The 19,454-nt window shown below is 41.9% G+C and overlaps 1 protein-coding gene across 3 annotated transcripts in view; it reads right to left on the minus strand.

Annotated features, from left to right (window-relative positions):
* The window catches only part of SBF2 (SET binding factor 2), a 487,110-nt gene that overhangs the window by 37,780 nt on the left and 429,876 nt on the right, over window positions 1-19,454 (minus strand). For 2 of the 3 annotated variants that reach the window (XM_019476810.2, XM_059722672.1), the window contains 5 exons: window positions 14,604-14,741; window positions 13,049-13,144; window positions 7,258-7,442; window positions 4,668-4,844; window positions 737-838 (listed from right to left, as the gene is read on the minus strand). In XM_019476810.2, coding sequence (XP_019332355.1) covers window positions 737-838; window positions 4,668-4,844; window positions 7,258-7,442; window positions 13,049-13,144; window positions 14,604-14,741 — 698 coding nt within the window. The remainder of the gene's footprint in view (window positions 1-736; window positions 839-4,667; window positions 4,845-7,257; window positions 7,443-13,048; window positions 13,145-14,603; window positions 14,742-19,454) is intronic. The other variant, XM_019476811.2, reaches the window with a different exon arrangement.

Consider the following 19,454-nt stretch of genomic DNA (forward strand, 5'->3'; position numbering starts at 1 on the left):
TGTGGCTCCCAGGAGCCTTAATGGTGAGGTGGGGCAAGGCGGGATGGAACAGAGGCTGGCATCTGCTGGCGCTGCAGGGGACACTGGGTGGAAGCAGTTCCACCCATCTGCCCAGCACCATGTCAGCTGGACCCAGAGCTGCTGGGGCCTGACTGCAACTTGCCTAGGACCTTCTGCAGGATGCCGATGCCCACCTGCAGGTCAGATAAAATCAGCTGGTGGGGCGGATCTGGCTTGGGGGGCCATATTTGCCCACCCCTGGTTTACGGTTTCTTTCACAGGTCTCATCTTAGCATAAGTTTGTCAGGGGTAAAATTATTTAGGGGTGTGTGGGTTTAGGCCTCCCAATCCCGAACCGATAGAGAGAATAGGTAATTCCTGTTAACTCACCTTCCAACCTATGCTGAACTTCATTTCCCTTAGAAGAAAAAGCAAGCTTTTGTAGTGAGGTTCAGCTCTTTCTAAAGCAGTAGTTTGCACAGGACTACAGAACTTGGGTAGGTGTTTGACCTGTGCATCAGGACACTGGGTAAAGATGTATTATTTCATTCTGAATTTGAAATCAATAAAGGATGTAGGACAGCGAGATATCAGACTGCTCTAGCCTCTTCTGTGATGACTGAATAGGTAGTCTTTAGGAGTTTTTTGTTTAACAAAATTTCAGCCACAAAAATCTAATACTTGGCATTTGTCCTTACCAGCACCTGCTGCATGCAAGTTTTGAAAAGCAGCTTACCTGTGCAGTAATATCCCAGCCATCTTCCAAACAAACCATAACTGAGGAACCATTCTCAAGGAGTTCTGAGATGATCACACTTAACTGCATTATCCTGTGAAGCTACATAATATTAAACATAAGTAACATGTTGGAACTCAGGATAAAACTCTTGATATTACTGACCAACATAGTGATTTTATAATTAATAAGTATTTAAAATTCCTATCTTATGAAATGTATGAATAATGTGCAATTTTGTGCAATTGTATGACATGTGCAAACAGTGCAGAATAGTTGGTTAGCAGCACCATGACAAATTCTGAAATCACCATACGCCAATGTGTCAAGGTTTTCAGATGAGTTTTACTGGAACTAAATCAAAACTAGGACAGGAGAACTTAGACCGAAGCACCGATTCTCCTTATATTTTGTGATAAAATAGGTACTGTAAAAATATTTAGTGATTTAAAGGAAAATGGGAGGAGCTCATACACTGTTAGTGTGAAAGCTAGTCCCAGAGTTGGTACGCGCAGAGCTCCACTGTCTCTCTCAACGGTGTTGCCTTACAGTATACAGACATATCAACAGATGATAATTTACTGTAGACTGAGTGCGTAAGTTATGTGGGCCTTACACATTTTCCCACAAGAAATCCCCCATTCCATAATGTCACTAGATACACTGGAATTGTTAAATGGGAAAACATCATATAGGAGATTTATAGAGAACATTTCTATGGTTTAAACACTTCAGAGTTTGACATTAATTCACTGGAAAGTATTTTAGACATTTCCAAATGGATTGAAAAAGTGTTTACAAGACTGGGCTCTGTTCCTCTTTTTCTTATTAACATGCTTATGTTGCTTTATCAATAACTTATTTATCACAGTAAAGTGTTACGTTCCATGACTAAAGAGAGTCTCTCTGTTCTGTTTCTATCATTTTTTTATTAGTCCTAGTATTCCAAGATGGATGTTAAACACACTTGTGTAAACTGCGTTTATGTATATAGTTCTTTACTAGTTTTGTTTTCAGCTGTAGGATGGAACCCACTGGGTATATCTACATGTGCATATTAACGCACTGCAATATTGCACCAGAGTTTATTGCTCCAAGGTGTGTGTTTACACATGTGGCCAGGATTGCAGCGCACTGAATTGGATCAGAGCAGCCCCAGCTGGCAGGAGGCCTTGGGGGTCACCCTGCCAGCCTGGGGCTGCTCCCCCTGGCTCAACAGGGCTGCTCCCCCCGTGGAGGGGCTGGCTGGTGCATAAGGATGTTTCAGTGCAGGGCTAGCCAGCAGGCAGCCCCTGCACTGAAGCACCCTTGTGCCCTAGTCAGCCGGGGGAGTGCCTACACATGTGCTCCTGCGGAGTTTTTTACTCCACTTGTAAATACAAGTACTATCCTACTAAAAGCTTGAAAGAGTGTAATGAAAAAGTAGTAGAGAACAGTACAGGAAAGAATAATATGAAATAATATGGAAAAAGTGCACCTAAGGTCTTGGATCTAGGAAGAAGAGAGACAGGGCTCAGGGAGAACAGAGTGAAGGTAGAGAAAGAAAATGCAAAAGAAAAAGAATCACCCCTAGTGCCCTTCTAACAATGACCTCACTTTAGAACAGGGATATATAGCATGTGGGCCAGATTTGGCCCATGGAAGCCTATCATCTGGCCCACAGTGGCATCTGTGGGTCTCTGACTGGTGTGCCACATGCAGCATGTGCTGGCCTTGGCCCTATACACTGAATGCAGCACATGGAGTCCGTCTGGTAGAGACAGCACATGGCATGGAGCCAACCTGGGGTGCATGCTGCTGGTATGGGGCCAGTATGGATTGAGCCCATAGACCAGATCCATGTGCTGGATCCAGCAGGCATGGCTGGTATGACACGGGCCCCACACATAGTGTGTGCCTTGGACTGGCCCCACATGCTGCATGTAGTGCACACTCATGACTGCCTTGTGCCACTCGAGGCAGGGGCAGTGTATGCTGCACCCACACCAGCTCAGCCCTGTGGGATGGATCTGGCATGTAGGCCTGGTCTATGAGCTGGATGAATCTGACACCCCTGCTTTAGAACATTTGCTCTTCTTTAAACTCATCTGAATCTACTTTGCTGTTATCACAAGATGAAAAGAGGAAAATTCTTAAAATATTACCACAGAAATAGTAAAAACATATTAATTCTCATTATGATGATAATCAAATGCTTAACTTCTTTTAGCATTCACATAATCATTACTCATTTAGAAAACAATGGTAACATATTACTCTGAAATTGTAATAGGTCAAAGCTGAACGGCTTGCATTACTGCAAGCAGCAAGAAGGTGAAACATTGTTTTTGCTGGCAGGAAGCCCATGTTGTTTGAGGAAAAAAAAGTCACTTCACTGCAAGGTGAATGTATGAAATCAAGTTAAATGAATGCACAACAATAATTTAAACTTCTCCATTTGAAACTTAGGTATATTAGTTAAAAAGTGCAATACACTGCAATTTTTCCTAATAAAGAAAAGTTCAACTTTTACAAATAGTATTAAAATCCAAACTGCATAATTTATCTCTTTACAAGGTAGTCCAGTCCAAAACAAATTGTCAGGATAAAAGACCAAAGTCTCTCATATCCGTAACCTAAGTGGGAAATTAAATGTAAACTCACCCCCTCATTACAGGTATCCCACAATGTACTGGGTAACTGCGCAATCACCTAGAGCCCAGCTACATGTGTAAAGTAGCTATCACAGAATAAAGGCTCCAACCAGCTATAAAGTTAAGACCTCAAAAATGTGTACTAATTTCTCGGCTAGCTGCTATCAAGCTTTAATTTGTATGTGCAGCAGGGAGCCGCGTTAACTGACAAGGCTCCCAGGTGCAGAGGTGTACCATGTCCAGCCAAAGCTGGGAGTCTTGCAAGTGTAGGGACTCTCGGCCCCAGATACTGCCACTCTGGGTCCTGGTAGCACTGGCATGGGGACCCAGAGTCTCGCAGGAGCAGATGCTGGGTGCCAGGGGGTGCAGCTGCCCTGGGGTGCACGAAACCCCCAGGATAGGAGAATCACAGCTGCTGTGATCCCCCAGCCCTGGGGATGTGTGGAGTGATCCCGTGGCTGGGAGCCCCTAAACTGAAGGGGTTTCCAGCCATGGAAGTTTGCTTCTTGCTGGGCTCCCCTTGCAATAAGGCATGATAGCATCTAACGTGTGATCCCCCAGTCCCACCTCCTGCCATGCATGCGTGGAATAGCAGGAGGTGCAATGGTGTGGATCGTGTATTAGATCCCAACATGCCTTTACCTGCATGTGTAGAGGGGGTCCTTAGTACTGCATCAGGACTAAAGAGAGACTAATCTTAATCACGCTTTAATCTTAATCACGCTTTAATTTGATTAATCCTTGTGTGTATGTGTGGGGGTTGGGAAAGAGAGGGACATATTTGCACATAATTTGCCTTTAAACATCCTCATACACGTTTCGCCATGTTTGATCCATTATGTCATAGATAAATTACTGTTTCTGTTAAAAAGCAGTGTAGAAAAATGCAACATAGCACATATTAGTAAGATGCAAAGAATGTTACTTTTTTGTTCTACATTATTATATTTCTGCATTTTATAGGAAAAACAAGATGTGCATTCAAGCCATAAATCAAAACAGTTAGAAAAAAGGAAAATAAGAATCTATATTTTTGTGTTTTGTTCCACATTATGAGGAGCAATGAATTATGCTTTCTAGTTGTCAAATGTGTCTCCTATAAGTAAATCCTAACACTGTATTAAAATAACAGTGTGTGCATAATATATAACTGATTTCAAGCAATATAATTACAATGAAGAAAGAAAAGGATTTTCTGGTCAGGATAACACATTAATTTCTGTCAGAACATACCAGAATTTATTTTGTGTAAACAGAACTGCATATAGATTTTTTTAAGCATCTGTCATATAAATTACCTGTGGAAACCACTCTGAATCCCCCAGAGCTTTAAGGAATGTTACTTCAGTATCTGTAGGAATGGTGCTGGGAATACAAGCCCTCATCAGCTTTTTAAAACTGGCTTTCGTCTGTCGGATGTCACTAAACTCAACAGGAACAAATTCACAATTTAAAGCAAAATCAAGTTTGAAGCCCTGTGGGGGGAGAAGACGATGACATGTTATTCAGCAGAGAAGCATATTTTTTATCAGGAATTTCAATATGAGCAGGAGTATTTTATTGCTATGAATTTTCAAACATATTTTCATATTCTATTTCATTTAAAATCCTGTCTGGTACAAGATGATTCTTACAACACTTAGGAAAGGTACAAAAATATAATTTATCCCAGAGAGTCCCCATCTACAGAGAGAGCTGGTGTAAGGCAGACATTCTTTTATATATATATAAACATTTCAACCCCCTTCCTGGATCTGTTGCTGCTAACAACCAAATAACCACACAAGTGCAAATACCAAAATAATCTGAATACCGGTTATCAAACTAATCAAATGTACTACCAATTATCTCTTAGAATCTTATTAACCAATTATATTTTACTTTCTGTTTAACCCTAACTATAAAATAAAGTCTAAGAAAATATAAATATTAATTAAAATTTAAAATAATGCATTCAAAATATAAAAATAATATAAAGTCAGAATATAAACTATTTTGCAGGAAATTCAAAATTCTGATTTCTGCTTCTAGTTCAGAATGAGGTATTTTATGGAATGAAAACTAAATTTCAATAGCATTTTATAGAAAATGTTTACATGTTTTAATGGTTACGTTGCTTATTTTTGTCCTCCTTTTACTTCTGTATGATAATCTTTGTAAAGTGCAAACAAAAACATGATTAAAAAAATCCTTGGAACTTCTAGGCTTATACTAGCAAGCTGGCAGACCTTTATTTTGGCAGGGGTTTTATTTTGCATTCATTAAAAAACTAAAAATAAACTCTGGTGTATAAACTCACGCTCCCCAGCTCTGCAAGGTCTCTAGCACTCGTGGAGTTGAATGGGAAACAAGTTATCCAGCCTGTTCCCTACCCAGCTGCGCATTTGTGGAGCTGAGCGGGGAATAAGCTCCCCAGGCTGTTCCCCGCCCAGCTCCGCACTTGTGGAGCTGGGTGGAGAACAGGCTCCCCAGCCCCTACCAACAGGGAGCTTCCAGCACCAGTTCTGCACCATGGGGCTGGCAATGGGAGACCCTTATCTCCCAGCACCAGATACAGAGTCATGGGGCTCAGGCTGGGAGATCCTTATCTTCCAGTGCCAGCTCCGCGGTCGAGGGGCTCAGGCTGGGAGACCCTTATCTCTTGCCCCAGCTCTACAGTTGTGCAACTGGTGCTGGGAAATAAGGGTCTTCCAGCACCGGCCCCATGGTTGCAGAGCTGGCGCTGGGAGCTAAGGATCTCCCAGCTCCAGCCCTGCAACCTCACAGCTGGCACTGGGAGATAAGAATCTCCCAGCCCCCTGCTCCCCAATAGTGATGGCAGAGTAGGGGCTGGGAGATAAGGACCTCCCAGCCCTCACTCCCTGATCACAATCTTGGACCAGGGGGTTTGGAGCTCCTTGCTGCTAGGGCAGGGGGGCATAGTCTTTGCCTGGGCTCTAGTGGTAGAGTCTGCCCTGGCCAGTGATGCTCAAGCTTTTGGCTTTGTCGGCCAGCCAAGTGCCAGTGGGATGGTCTGGAGGCTGGAACAAGCTCTCAGTGTCCTAGACTGCTACTTTCCTGCCTGAAGTGCCAGGATAAGGCCCTGGGGCCCAGAACCGCCCCCACGTGTTGGGATTCACCCTGGAGGTGGGTCTATCTGCACACCCTCTCACCACTGCATGAAAGGACTGGACTTTGGGAGCCTGGACATCCTTGCGTGCTAGGATTGGGTCACCAGGGACCTGGAACTGTCTCTGCCCAACCTTGTACACTGGGATTGGATACCCTATCCAGTGCATCTCCACAGGTCCTTGGGGATCTCTGCAGGCTGGATGACACAACAGTGCAGGATGGGAATGAAAAGCTGTCCTATACTTTTCCAACATTACTGGGTGCATCACATTTCTGGTGATTACAAAAAAACTGTCTACTTTCTCATGACAAACTTTCTGAAAGAATTGGGAAATCAAATTAACCCAGAATTGTACAGTTCCCTGAAGTTAACGATCTTGAAATAGAATGAGTAAATAAATATATTACATTTCCCTTATACCTGTTTTATTTTGAATTTTAGAATTCCCATATAAATTGTTATTTAAAGTGTAAACAACAATTAAAATGTGCACTGCCTTATGACAAATATGTCTGAATACCTCATCTCATGGTGTGATGTACTGCCATAAATATTATTATACTATATCTTGCATTCCAGATCAAAAGACAACAGAAATCTGAAGGCGTGTCTGCATTGCAAACACTATTAACAATCTTTATAAAAGTTTATACGCTAACACGAGTTACCTATCTGCTTTTTCTAGAGCATTCTTCTGTTATTTAAGGAAGAAAAATAATGTTACCAAGTGCAACCAAATAAAAACTCTTTTAAATTATAAGGAAGAGAGATGTTACCCTTAATTGAGATTTTTCTCCAAATATGTAGAGGGCAGCTTGGCGTTTCAGGAGCTGGTTTTGCAAAAAGGTGCTGTTACTGTAGGCAGCTGGGTTATCTTTCCCTGCCAGTCTTGCCCCAACATCTAGGAATGGTGTCTGAGTGCTGATAAACCGGTTGCTAGAACGAAGACTTGCCCACACACCTTCATAAAAATTAAAAATATTATAAAACAATATCTTTCATGAAACTAAGATATTGCAGAACACAAAGCATGCGCACACAAATAAACTCTGAAAGTAAGGTGTGCATGACATTTGCAGTTTTCACAGGATGCAACAAAAAATCATGCACTGGAAAGAAATAATTAGAAAATATTATTCCACAATGCTAATATAGTAATCATCTCCCAAACTGTATTACTGTAGTATAGCTGAATGTAGGATAGTAATTCCAATCTAGTTCAACATTATATATTCTACACACTACTTAAACACATTATATTATACTAATACTGATTACTATCAAATCAATAACATGATACAAAGATGAATAACAATTTGAAATAATAAATGTGCATTCTATAGAAATGAAAATGCTAAGTGCTCTTTTCAGTAGTAGTGACATAAGTTCTATAGAGCTCCTTGCCTCAAGGCATATTATTTTAGAGGCTTACCTGGTAGGAATAGCCCTGCTATTACAGAAGCATCTCCTTCAATAACTGAGAGACTATTTAACATATACTTTATTATAAGAAGGGGCCTCCTGAAATCGTGATTTTGTGGATTTTGCAAAATCTGGCATTGCCCATGAAATCCATGGGGAAAAAACAAAAAAAACTTACTGACAATAAAATGCTGGCTCTTCAAAGGGAGCCACCAGGTCTCAGGGCACTGCAGAACCCTACCGGGGCAAGGAAGTGGGGGCCAGCAAGATGTCTGCTGCGCTGGTCCCTCACTGTGGGGGTTAAAGCTGCATTCACAGAGAGATGGACTAAGTAACTCGACAGATCTTTTATCTTAATTTAGACAAGTCTTGCGTCTTGTTTAACCAAGGAAAAGTTTTTGGATTAATGACTAGTGATTTTGCATTAGTCAATTTCTGCACACCCAATATATCTTCTTAAAGGTGCCTGATTTTGAAAGATGAATGCTCAATATTTTCTAGAAACCAAAGCTTGCACAGGTATTTCAAGTAAGGTGTTCAATAAACTGGTGAAATTCTTCTTTGCCTAAAATTTTTTTTTAAGTCAGACTAGAGATAACCATAATAATCCCTCCTTGCTTATAAATCTAAGAAGGACATCCACAACCTGAGGCACCAAACATCTCTACTTCGGAATGTTTTTCCTCTATGGTATAAAAATGGGAAAAACATATTTATTCAAAATCAATATTTATTGAGACTTCATGTATAAATGATAAAAACTGCTGGTAATGCTGAATCAGGTATAGGATTTTAGCACAGAATGTCTATTCAAGCAATAGTACTGTAGAGAAACCTCAGAGAGCCTCTTGCCTATTTGTACAGCAGAGCCTGGCTGCTTGTTTGGTTTACAGCTTTAGATGTAAATAAACAGGTAGGAATAAATGAGGTTTGTTAGAAACAAGGCTGGTGACAGATCAACTCTTTAAATAACTCCTCCAAAGAAAGCTAGTTGTCTAAAGTATCTCACTTACAAAAACATTACGTTTAATATTAGTTTTTCTTTCATATCTGAAGCCATAACAGGAGTTGTATTACAATATTTTTTTTGCACATCATGTACCTCCAAAAAAGAAGACATGCGCTTGTTTTGGGAAGGCAGAATGAAAAAAAAAAAAAGATTTTTCCAGAGTCACGACCGAGTTCTGACCCTGTGATATCAGCTAACGTTACAATGTTAACAGTTTTTACCTCCACTACTGAATCAGCAGGAGCTTTTGACAATGACTGTGAAAGGGTCAACACTGTAGTTCTGAACCTGAACAGTGAACTCTGCCAGTACAAGTCTCCATATTTCCTCCATTCTGGCACAGAAAATCAGTTACTCTGCTTATAATCTGCATGCCAATTTGGAGGGCTGGGGGGATGGGAAAGGGTATGTGTGGTATGTGGCTAAATATGTGATTAAGATTCATAACAGGCATGTAACTATTTATAAATTGTTATTCATTTTGTGAATGAAAGGAGGAAATTCCAGTAAAGACGACCAAATACTAGAAAAAAATAAGGTAGGATATCAATCCTATTTTGTAACTGTCAAAAGCATGTTGTCATCATGGCTTGTGGCAAAACAAGCAAAAGCATAGAGCCAATTACAAATAGTTGCAGACTAATACATTTACTAGTTACCGATAACAGCAATTAAAAGACAAAGGTGGTTTCTTTCTGTTCTAGCTGGTGTTTAATTTTTGCAGTTTGATTTTGCAGTAGAATTTTGGAAAATATGGCTTCTTTTATAGACATTATGTTTCTGTGTGTTTCTAGCTGAGCAAGAAGTCGTTACTTCTCTGTTCACCAGCAGTATCAGTGACGATGTCAAGAAAGTCCAGACTGTATAACATTTCTTAGTTACTCTGCTAGACATCAGAAACAGTGATGAATATTGTTTTGGGAAATGCTTTTTGGTTTCTAAAATTTTAACAAAGACGAACAAATTTAAAGGGGTGTATTTAAGATCTGGAGCTCACTCTGCAGTCACCTGTAACAATGTAAGAATGCACTATGCAAAACTGTGTTGAATCACTGTCATTTCCATATACATTCACTGTCAAAACTATTAGTTAATACAGAGTTAAGGTTATCTAATGCATAGCATAAAATAAAACATTAAACTAACTATGGAGCTGGTAGAATAGAATATTGCTTTCAGGACACAGAATACAGTACCTTGATGGACTCTTGCCTTAGCTGCTGATTTGGAATGTGAATGAGTGAAACACTTATCTCTGTACCCAAGCACTGGTAGATAACAGTAAAGACAGAAGAGGAAGGAATGGAATGGACATTGCAGCAAGATAGTCATAGCAAATTGAACAGGAGAGAAGAAAAGGGTTACTGTCAATTTCCACAGATCTAGAATTATACCAGAACAAATTTGACAGTACTTAATTTAACAGACAGCACATTTCTTAGTCGTGACAAGACAATATGTCAATCATGCGGAAAAAAAACCTAAGGTAAAATGGTAAGGAAGTACTTATTACTAAAGAGAATGATTTTTGGGGACCCTGCAATAATTCTAAACATGCAGCACAGCTAAATAGATGTATTATTATGTATTTATTATACCAAATGGAAACACCCATTCAATCACATTGCTAGACACCTCATTGTCTGTGTGTGTAATGTCCTGTGTGTGTAATGACTAATAAAAATAAAGAAAAGGAAGAGGGGAACCAAGGTTAGAGTACTGAGTTTATTTAACAACAATTCTGCATAATCTGATTATTAAATGGATGCTAAAGCAGCTGGCTTGTTTACTGTGATAAAATGGCTCACTGACTATAAATATATATCAATTCTTATGTATTTACTTTTTGGGTAATATTGAAATATGAAGGAGAGAGAGAAAAAATATTTGCAACATTTACTATAGAGTCTTTTGAGAGTTGCATGCATATTTCAGTGATTCTAGCTTTAATCTCCTACTTTCTAAAATAAACGTATTGATGATTAACATCTTAAAAATACCACTATTTTCAGGCTGCCTGCCTAAGGTCTGCTTTTCTGTTTGATCAAAAATCCCTCATATCTTACATTCTCTGTTCCAGATATTGCACTAAAAGTTGCAGCATTGTGAAGCAATGTTAAACTAATCATGAGAGAGCATAAAACCTAAAAGAACCAAAATTAAGTATTACCAGTAATGGGAGTTCTTCAGGTTTAGAAGTTGGATATAAATGGTATCATCTTAGGGTTTCAAGAGCACAGTGTCCTACTATCGAATGTGGAAGGTCTGGTGTTTACCCACTTTGTATGGAGATCCTCCTCCCTCTTCTCCCTTTGCCCCGCAACTCCCCTTCACTTCAACTCCTTATCTTCTCTCTTTAATCAGAACGGTGCCATCATCTGATATACTGTATTTATCCAAATCCAAAATGACTTCAGACTTAAGATAACCCCTAATAATTAGATTCTAGAGATGAAAAATGAAAATTGGTTATTTTTCCTAATTTTTCCATGTCTAAAATCTAATTTTTGGAGGGTCATCTTAAATTTGTCCTCACCACCCACCACTGCTGCAGTGGGGTAAGCTGCTGTGCTGGCAGCAGCTTCAGCCCTGGCCCTAGTGTTGAGGCCAGAGCTGCCACTGCTGCTGTGTGGCCAGGCTGGGGCCAAAGCCATCACATGCTCTGTGCTCCCTGCTCCTGGCCAGAGCAAGGCCCCCAACCAGTGTTGGAGCTGTGACAGGAAGGTAAGCAGTGGTGGTGGAGGGAGGGGAAGAAGCATCAGGGAGCACAGGCTGTGGGCAGCAGGTGTGGGACAGGGGAGAGTGGGCAGTGGCTGCAGCTCTGACCTCAACCATGGCCTTAACTATAGCTGCAGCTGGCTCCCTCTGCTTCACGTGTACTTGAATACAAGACAAGTTGCTTTCCCTCCCCATGTTGAATGGGGGAAAAAAAACCTCATCTTGGATTTGAGTAAATATGGAATTTATCAGATATTTCTGCATATCAGCAGGATTCTCACAGCTGCATCTTCCAAGCATATGGAGCTGCTGTAGTTAAGACAGCCTCTCTCCCTCCTTTCTCACTGCTCCCTTTTAATTAGTAAGCAGCAATAACTGAGAAACAGCACCCAGGTCTCCCTATCCAAATTGTACCCATTTACAGATACCCGAGACAAAGGGATCATGCATCTTTATTCCTATTCCTAAAAATGAATTTTAAGGTGCTCTATGCAGTGCTTTTTTCAACTTGTACAATTTAAAATTGCAGTGAGTGGCTCATAACTGAACAGCAAAAGTAAGTTGCATTTCACTGCAGATATCCTCACCACCCTCTTCCCCTCTCCACAACAAAAAAACCTGTCTTTTTTTCTTTTGTTAATGCTACAGTGACCCACCCTTGGTACTTGAAAATAGCTTTGCTTGAGGACTGCACCATGGTAGTGTCCCAGTTCTGTTTCTCTGTCTCCCTTTCACCAAAAACTTGCAGCCATATTTTAAAGAAGTTATTTTTCTTCTTCCCAGGGCATGTCAGCTACCCACAGTCAATACCCAGGCATGCAAAACTCAAAAGTAACAACTTATTAAGACATTAATAAATGATTTATTTATTTTGTTATAAATAGAGCTTTCTGTACACTGACCTCTCTCCTTCACGTATACATCCCACAAAGTAAAAATTGCAGCTAAAATTAACTTCAATAACTTCACCACTCAGTAGCCCACTGTAATGCCCCTGTGCAAGCCTATCTATTAGTTCCTAAGCATGTGGGCATTTAATTTCCATGGAGTAAAATTATTCAGATGAATCCATTTGTATGTTTAGATGTTATTGCAGAAATTTTACTAAACAATGGATTGATCTACAATGTGGATATTCTAAGACATTATTTAGCCACGACTCTAATGCAAAATGAACATGCTTGGATGCTAATAATATCCTATTAACAATTAATGAATGAACATTTAATTTAAGTACTATACGAGAGGTGTTTTGAAGTCATGTATGGCTGATGAACTAAGAGTCTCTAATATGTATCTTATTATTTTATAATGGAATTAATTGACATGTAGACTAATTCTTATTTCACTACTAACATTATAGTATATCTCTTATTTCAGATAACAGTAATGCTTAGTCTTTAGCTAGTCTTACTAACCTCCTCGAGCAAAGCTATTGGATAGATTTACATCCAAGTGTCCTGGCACTACCTGCTTAAACACAGTGGACATTCTTGAAGCCCTCCTTTCAGTGCCTAAAGTCAGTCAAAAAAGAATATAAGATTAAAAAACTACAATATCATTCAGACTAACACATTACTCAAATGAAAAAATATTCTTTTCATGTATAATGCTTCTAATTGCTGCCAGTTAAGAAAAAGAAATAACATATATACATTTGCAACATTACAAAGGGTTAGGAATAGCTAGTGCCATCAACGTATATAATGACGAATGAAACAAAGCATGCACAATTGGGGATGATGTTACTTTACAAGAAAAGCTGTCATTTAGGTGTTCCAGGCCAGTTCCACCAACTGATTAAGGCAAGAAGACAAACTTTTAAACCACATGCTCCTGTTTCTAACACATCAGGGTTACCTTTACATGAACCCTACACCAGGTTTCATCACATGATAACTGAAATAGAATAGTGATGATTTTCTTAATGATTTCACTCAGACATAGCTAAAAGAGTGTATTACAAGAACTGTAAATTTATTTACAAAAAAACTCTATATCTGGAATAAGAATGAAACTTGTTCTAAGAAAGCAAAACACAAGAAAATAACTACTATTTATTACAGCTGAATACTTTATATGCAATCCCTTCACAAATTTTCACATAACTTTAAATAGAGCAATGTTTCTTATCCACTTTTATTTGAAGTAAAACTGCATTTAATATGCTTGCTATAAAAGAGTAAAACATTTATCAGTGATAATAGTGACTTATCCATATAATACAAATACAATTGTAACTACTGCATTTACAGCTTGGCACTTTTTTTGCTTTAGGAAAAATATTTGGAAATATAAATTGTAATGTTTGGATGCTACCTAACTACCTGATGGGTGGTTCCAAAGAGGATGGAGCTACTTTTTCAGTGGTGGCAGATGACAAAACAAGGAACAATGGTCTTAAGTTGTAGTAAGGGAAGTTTAAGTTGGATATTAGCAAAAACTCTCTCACTAGGAGTGTGGGTTACCTACAGAGGTGGAATCTCCATCCTTGGAGGTTTTTAAGGCCTGGCCTGACAAAGCCCTGGCTAGAATGATCTAGTTGAGGGTGGTCCTGCTTTGCACAGGCAGTTGAACTAGATGACCTCCTGAGGTCATCCATAGATGACTTCCTGAGGTCTTCCAACCATAATTTTCTATGATTTTATGATTTATGGCTTTTTTCTCAGCAACTGCCCTTCATCATAAATCCATAATTTATTGGCCAAAAATACTAAAAAAAGGAATGTAAAAAACTAAAAGGTTGATCTATAATTTTGGCTGGAGAAAAAGTCTTTTGGATAGACGTTTACTTTTTCATGTTTTTGACACTTTGAATATTATTTGCAAAAAAATGAAGTGAACAAGATGCCTGAAGGTTGTAGCACTTCTGAATAACAGAATTCTGATTAGGTAATCTAACACATACACAATCAGAGTGGTTTCACTTTTCCTCTTAGTTATAGAAACATATACAGTACACTACAATTTTACCTGGTGACAGAGCGATTGCTGGTCTTACAGTTAAAGTATTACTGCCATTCATTTTGTAATGGACGGAAATTGCATTCAGTAAGGCTTGTAGGTATTTCTCTTGTTCTATACTGCTTGAAGATTCTAAAGAGGCAGGAGCTAAATGAATATAGAAAAATACAAAACAGCTAAATAATGCTATATTTACTAGTATGTTTATGATCCAAGCAGCATAGGTAACTAAAGCACTAAAATATCCGACTGTGAATGAGAATACTGAGCAAACTTTGCATTCTTCTGTTACATGCATCAACTATTTAGCCTCATTTGCATGCGTTTCAATCTAGGAAAAAAAACAGTGGTTTAAAAAGGAAGTAAACTGTTCAGTGGTCATTGTAAAACATGCCTGATTATCAATGGTCACCAGAGAATAATTCTAGAGATACTATGGTTTTCCACTACCTTCAGAATGAGAAATAATACAGTAACTTTGTGGCACCTGTTTGCAAAATTCAACATTTAAAAAAAGTACTGAATATATAAAATAATTTATTTACCATATACAATTTAAAAACTCAAACATAATAGTTATTTGCCTTACAGTATTGAATTCTTTGAGATGTGTTGCCTGCACAGATTCCATGATTGATATTCATGCACCCTATGTATACTTTTTTGACAAGCTGTGTACATTGTGGCCATACCTATATTCCTTGTAGACAAGGGCATAAAGTACAGAGTGCTTCAGTCACCACTCAAGTTCCTTCAGCAATAGGAATCTCATACAATAGGACTCGGAGTCACTAGGAAAGGAGGAAAGCTCATGGACCTTGTGTGGACAGGACACCCTAAAGAACTACAGTTACCATAATGCTCTCTCTTGACTTTGGAGGTAGAAAGAGAAATTCTGTTTCAATGCTGAATTGTACGATAGCCCATGAAAATAAGGATCTAATATGGAAGCTGAACTAAGGACTACATGTGTACCAAACTCCATGTTACAGCTCTGTGTACCTCATTTACTTCAGGGCGTGAACAAGTGTCTGCTGCACCTAGTTTAGATTTAGGTAGCTCGCTTCAAACCACCTAAACCTCAACCAGGCGTGGCACATGTAGATGTTTGCCACTGCCAGGAGTGGCATGGGCAAGTGAGGTAAGTAACTTAGGGTGGGATGGGTTGGAGAGAAAGGGGCTGGTGGGATCAGGTTGGGGGGTAGGGGTGGAAGGAGTAGTTGAAAGGCCAAAAATAGCCTGGTCAGGTCAGGGGAGTAGGAACTGCACAGCTTGCTGTCCTGGGGCAAGTGGCTGGGTTTTCAGGAAAGAGTGGGGAGGCCATTAGCCTGACATTAGAGAGTATCTCTAATACTCTCAGTATTTAGAGAGTATCTCTAATACTCTCTAAAGTCAGGTCCACTGCACCCAGGACCTCTAAAAAGCAGGCATGCAGCTGGAAGCCTCAGCTGCACATCCACTTTTTAAGTTTCTGGAGCACCCATAAAAGCAGGAGCTAACTTCCCACTCCTGTCAGGTGTGGCAGATGAGAGGCTCCTGACAGAGTTTAAAATCCCCAGAGAGGGAAGCCCTTCAACCACCCCCTTTCCCCACTGCACTGGGAACCTCTGATCCACTATACCCAGTAACCTGGCCAGAGTTGTTTGGCACAGGGTTTTGCCAGTCAGCTGACTGTCAGTCTGGCCTGGACAGCCCCAGTATCCAATCATACCTGAGGCTGGCTGAACCAGGACTGACCATCACCTGATTGTTGGCCCAAGTTGGACCAAACAGTCCTTTTTATGAGCCTGGGCTCCTCCTGCACTGGCATGTAGTAATTGTGTGACGGATCTGATCCCCAATCCCAACAAAGACACCTCTTGCCATGCATGTGTGGCATGGTGGGAGGTACAATTGTTGGGATCATGGATCAGATCCCATTGCATAATAAAATAAACATGTGCCAGGAACTATAGTGAGAAAACGTCTTCAATTTGGCCCTGTATGACTGTCTGATAGAAGGGTTTCTGCTTTATACTGACATATTGTGAATCTCAGCAGAAGAGTTTTTTCTCCATAAATGTCATCAAGCCAGCATCCAGACTGTTAGATGCCAAGGTTCTGGGTGAGTGTAGAATCACTAACTTAGAGTGTAAAAACTGCAGTCAGAAAGAAATGGTGAGGTGGTTTCTGCACTTACAAGTTCACTAGACTGGAGTACCAAATCTGCCTGGCCCATGCTAAAAATATTATGATGTAACCTATAGCCTGCCTCCGCTTCTTTAAACTTCTGGGTTTCGTGGGTATTGGTGGCTGTAAATAGAATCACTTCTGAAACCTTTTGCAGCAGATAGCTGTAGATTTGAATCACCACCTGTGGTTCTCAGATACATCAGTCGGCAATATGGTTATGAAGGCCAGGGAGGTGTTTGCTATCTTAAAGACCCACCAGAATTCAAAGCTATCTCAGTTTAGTGTCTTGGGAAGTAGGACACATGGTTGCCAAAGTAATTTGGTGATAACCATTCCAAATCTCTCAACAAGTAATTCTGGTACCAATCCTAGAGGGACGTCACCATATAGCTAGTACCTGGACATTAGTGTCAGATGGGACTTGATGTGAAGCTCAGTGCCAAGGTCAACACTGTACAATTAGTACCAGACAAAGTGCATTATTTAGTCTGCTTAGGAAACATGCCAGCTATGACTTCAGCATGGAGGTAGCAGTGAGAGTGATTTCAAGCTTTTGATAGGAGTACAAGGAAAGGATTTCTGACTTGATTGTACAAAACTGATACATGCTCTGATTCCGGAAGTGGTGTTCCTTATTGAACTTTTCATAAGTGGAAGCTGAATGAATATGACTTGTAAAAAGCACCATGAGTACTTGGAGTGATTGACTGGTTCAGCACAGCATTGATTTTTCCCTCCTAGAAGAAGAGTTGACACAGAGCAGAGCTCTGGAACATGGCCCTCTCCTAAGTAATTCAGACACTACCCATACACATCATTATCTTGGATTGTTCCACCATAAGAAGTTGTAAAACATAGTTATTTGATGTCAGCCATTTAAAAAGTACTGAACAGAAAAGCAAGAACCTCAGAATGAGTACACAGGATAAAGCAAGCTTATCAATAAACTGTCTATTAAAAAAACAAAAAACAACAAACAGGAAATAAAATCCTACACAAGAACTGCCCCAGCTACGGCTAGGGACAGACATTCAGAAAGCCCGAACCTGAATTGATTCAATCTTTGCAGGTTAGTCTACAAAGATTGAACAGCTTTGCAAGTGAATAGACATTCCCGTTTCATTTTGGAAGTGCAGGCACATGCCTGCAGTGGCTCCAGCCAGAAGCCCAGGGTCATTAGAGCAGCCCTCCCTTCCCTTTCACAGGGAAGCTGAGCTGAGTGGACGGTGGGAGGAGGCAGGCCCGAGTAAGACAGAGGAAGGGTTTAAACCCCCACCTTGGCCTGCAGGGTTTGGAGGGTGTGGGAAGAGGGAGTGTAGCCAGACCCCTGTGGCTGCGGGTGGGGGGGGATGAGGAGGAGGGAGGGAGGGGAGCACTCTGCCTACCCCAGCAGCTCATTACTGCTAGGAGCAATCCAGGCACACAGTACTGCCTGAACCCAGAGGGGGACTCTTCCCCCTCCTCCCTCTCCCCCAAAGCCAAGGGGTGGGGAGGGGGGCTCTGTGTGGTGCTGGAGGGGAACTCTTCCCCCTCCTTCTCTTCTTTCCCCCCCACTGCAGGCATGCAGCTGGGAGAAGGGCTGAGGGCCCTTCTCCCAGCCCCAGAGGGGGTCTCTTTCTCTCCCCCCACAGGGCAGGGAGAAGGATCTGTTCAGGGATGGGGGGGACTCTTTCCCCTCCTCCTCCCCCCTGCCCTGGGCCACTGCAGGGCTAGGAGGGGGGTCTGTGCAGAGCTGTCCAGCCCTGCAGGAAGACTCTTCTCCCTGCTCCTCTCCCCTGTGGGGCAGGGAGGGGGGCTCTGTTTGATGCTGGAGGAAGACTCTTCTCCCTCCTTCTCCTCCTTTTCCCCCCTCTCTGCCACTGTGTGGTGGGGCTCTGTGCAGGGCTGCCTGGCTTGGCCCAGTCCAGCCTGGGCATGGGGAGTGGCTGTCACTGAGTCACAGCTGCTAGGGGTGGCCCCACCCTTGCAGCCTGGCCCCGCCAAGCAGCTGCCTTGGCCAGGACTCAGCAGGGCTGGGCCGGGACGGGCTGTGGGGCCAGGGCCACCCCCAGGGGCTGCGGCTGTGACAGCCACTCTCTGTGGCCAGGCTAAGCTGGGCCAGGCCTAGCTGGGCAGTGCCGCACAGAGCCCCGCCCCTCCCTGCCCCCTGCAGGACCAAACAGAGCCTCCTTCCCAGCCTCGTGGTGGCGGGGGGTAGAGGGGCAGGAGAGGGAAGAGTCACCCTCTGGGGCCAGGCAGTCCTGCACAGAGCCCCCATCCCTACCCTGTGGCGGAGGGGAGGGGGCAGGGAGAAGGGGGGCTGCTCCACCTCAGCTGCAGTCCTCTGGAGGGAAGGGGGGAATTAACCCCCTCCCTGCCCCCTTAGCCTTAATGGGGCCATGCTGAGACAGCTGTGGTCCCTGCCATTGGGATAGGGAAGGAAGGTGGGGAATAAACCTCTTCCTGGGCAGTCTGACAGAGGCTTCTGCCCTTTCCCATCCCCTCGCTGCTCCAGCGCTGGGACATGGCTAGATGGTATCCTGGCATGGCCCCATTAAGGTGAAGGGGGCAGGGACAGGGTTAATTCCTTCATCTGTCCCTTCTGCCCCCGGGACCGCAGCTGAGGTCTGTCAGCCCCGACCGACCGCCCCCTCTGCCGCTCCCTGGCAGACAGGTAGACCCCAGCTGCTGTGGGGGGGAGGAGAAGGA

This window comes from Alligator mississippiensis, chromosome 2 (genome assembly GCF_030867095.1).
Source record: "Alligator mississippiensis isolate rAllMis1 chromosome 2, rAllMis1, whole genome shotgun sequence".
Taxonomy (NCBI): domain Eukaryota; kingdom Metazoa; phylum Chordata; order Crocodylia; family Alligatoridae; genus Alligator; species Alligator mississippiensis.